The sequence below is a fragment of the Elephantulus edwardii genome, unplaced genomic scaffold (genome assembly GCF_000299155.1).
Source record: "Elephantulus edwardii isolate Elephantulus edwardi_28Jun2011 unplaced genomic scaffold, EleEdw1.0 scaffold00064, whole genome shotgun sequence".
Taxonomy (NCBI): domain Eukaryota; kingdom Metazoa; phylum Chordata; class Mammalia; order Macroscelidea; family Macroscelididae; genus Elephantulus; species Elephantulus edwardii.
In genome coordinates this window covers 902,255-903,836 of record NW_006399814.1, presented here as the reverse complement: position 1 = coordinate 903,836, position 1,582 = coordinate 902,255, and the positions used below count along the sequence as shown (strand labels likewise).

The window sequence follows — 1,582 nt, the reverse complement described above, 5'->3', positions numbered from 1 at the left end:
GAGCTCTATTGGGGATCTGCCTGGTTCTGTAGGGGGTGACGGGCTGAGCTCTATTGGGGATCTGCCTGGTTCTGTAGGGGGTGACGGGCTGAGCTTTGTTGGGGGAACAGCCTGGTTCTGTAGGGGGTGACGGGCTCAGCTCTGTTGGGGGAACAGCCTGGTTCTGTAGGGGGTGACGGGCTCAGCTCTATTGGGGATCTGCCTGGTTCTGTAGGGGGTGACGGGCTGAGCTTTGTTGGGGGGTCAGCCTGGTTCTGTAGGAGGTGACGGGCTCAGCTCTATTGGGGATCTGCCTGGTTCTGTAGGGGGCGACAGGCTGAGCTCTGTTGGGGGAACAGCCTGGTTCTGTAGGGGGTGACGGGCTCAGCTCTGTTGGGGGGTCAGCCTGGCTCCATGGAGGATGACGGTTCAGCTCTATTAGGAGGGGTCAGGCTGGCTCTGTGGGAGGTGCCAGGTTCAGCTGTGCAGGGGTGTCAGGCCTAGGATGGACCACCTCCAAGGAGTCATTCCTGAAGGGGAGTCTGTCTCCATGGGGGTGCTGGCTGGAGGGGATGCCTCTGGGAGGGGTCAGCCTGGTTCATGGGGGGCTAGGCCCAGCTCTGGAGAGAAAGAAGAGCACCCGTGTGTGGGGGCAGGGTGAGTGGTACACAGGAACAGGTGTTCTTGCTACCCTCCCCCAGCTTCTCCATCCACCTGTGCCTCTTCCCCTTCTCTGGCTGCCTGGGGTTTGGGGTTCATAGGGCCATGCAGGGCCATATGGGTGGGTCACAGTGCCCTGACCCAGGAGCTGGCATTGTGGTGACATGGGTCCTGGGACCACCTGCTGACTGACCGCGCCCTGCAGAACGGGGTCATGTCTGGACTCATGCAGATGCTTCTGCTGAAGGTGTCCGCCCACATTACGGAGCAGCTGGGCATGGCTCCCGGCGGAGAGTTCCGAGAGGCCTTCAAGGAGGTGGGTGGGCCAGCCTGTGGGGGATGGGTGGGACAGGGCCAGCCTGGACTCAGAGTGACTCTGGCATCGGCTTCCTTCCCAGGCCAGCAAGGTGCCTTTCTGCAAGTTCCACCTGGGTGACCGGCCCATCCCTGTCACCTTCAAGCGGGCCATTGCAGCACTGTCCTTCTGGCAGAAGGTCAAGCTGGCCTGGGGCCTCTGCTTCCTGTCAGACCCCATCAGGTATGGCCTGGATGGCCTCGCGCTGTCCTTGTCCAGTCCCCTTCCTCCTGCCTGACCGAGGTCCACACCCCTAGCTCCAACCAGACCCTGGCATCCCTCTATCGTTATCTCAATGACTGCTCTGCGCACCCCCTCCCCCTCCAGCAAGGACGACGTGGAGAAGTGCAAGCAGAAGGACTTGCTGGAGCAGATGATGGCTGAGATGATCGGGGAGTTCCCCGACCTGCACCGGACCATTGTCTCTGAGCGAGATATCTACCTGACATACATGCTGCGCCAGGCTGCCCGGCGCCTGGAGCTGCCCCGGGCCTCGGAGGGTGAGGGGCGGGGCTCTGTAGGAGGCGGGGCTTCAGATGGAGAGGGGCGGGGTTCAGTGTGGAGGAGGCGGGGCCTCAGGGAGAGGGG

At 62.5% G+C, this 1,582-nt stretch overlaps 1 protein-coding gene across 1 annotated transcript in view; it reads left to right on the top strand.

Moving 5' to 3' along the window:
* TRABD (TraB domain containing) overlaps positions 1 to 1,582 on the top strand; it is a 5,882-nt gene that overhangs the window by 3,425 nt on the left and 875 nt on the right. The window contains exons 5-7 of the mRNA XM_006888113.1: positions 845 to 955; positions 1,038 to 1,177; positions 1,322 to 1,494. Of these exons, the coding sequence (XP_006888175.1) occupies positions 845 to 955; positions 1,038 to 1,177; positions 1,322 to 1,494 (424 nt within the window). The remainder of the gene's footprint in view (positions 1 to 844; positions 956 to 1,037; positions 1,178 to 1,321; positions 1,495 to 1,582) is intronic.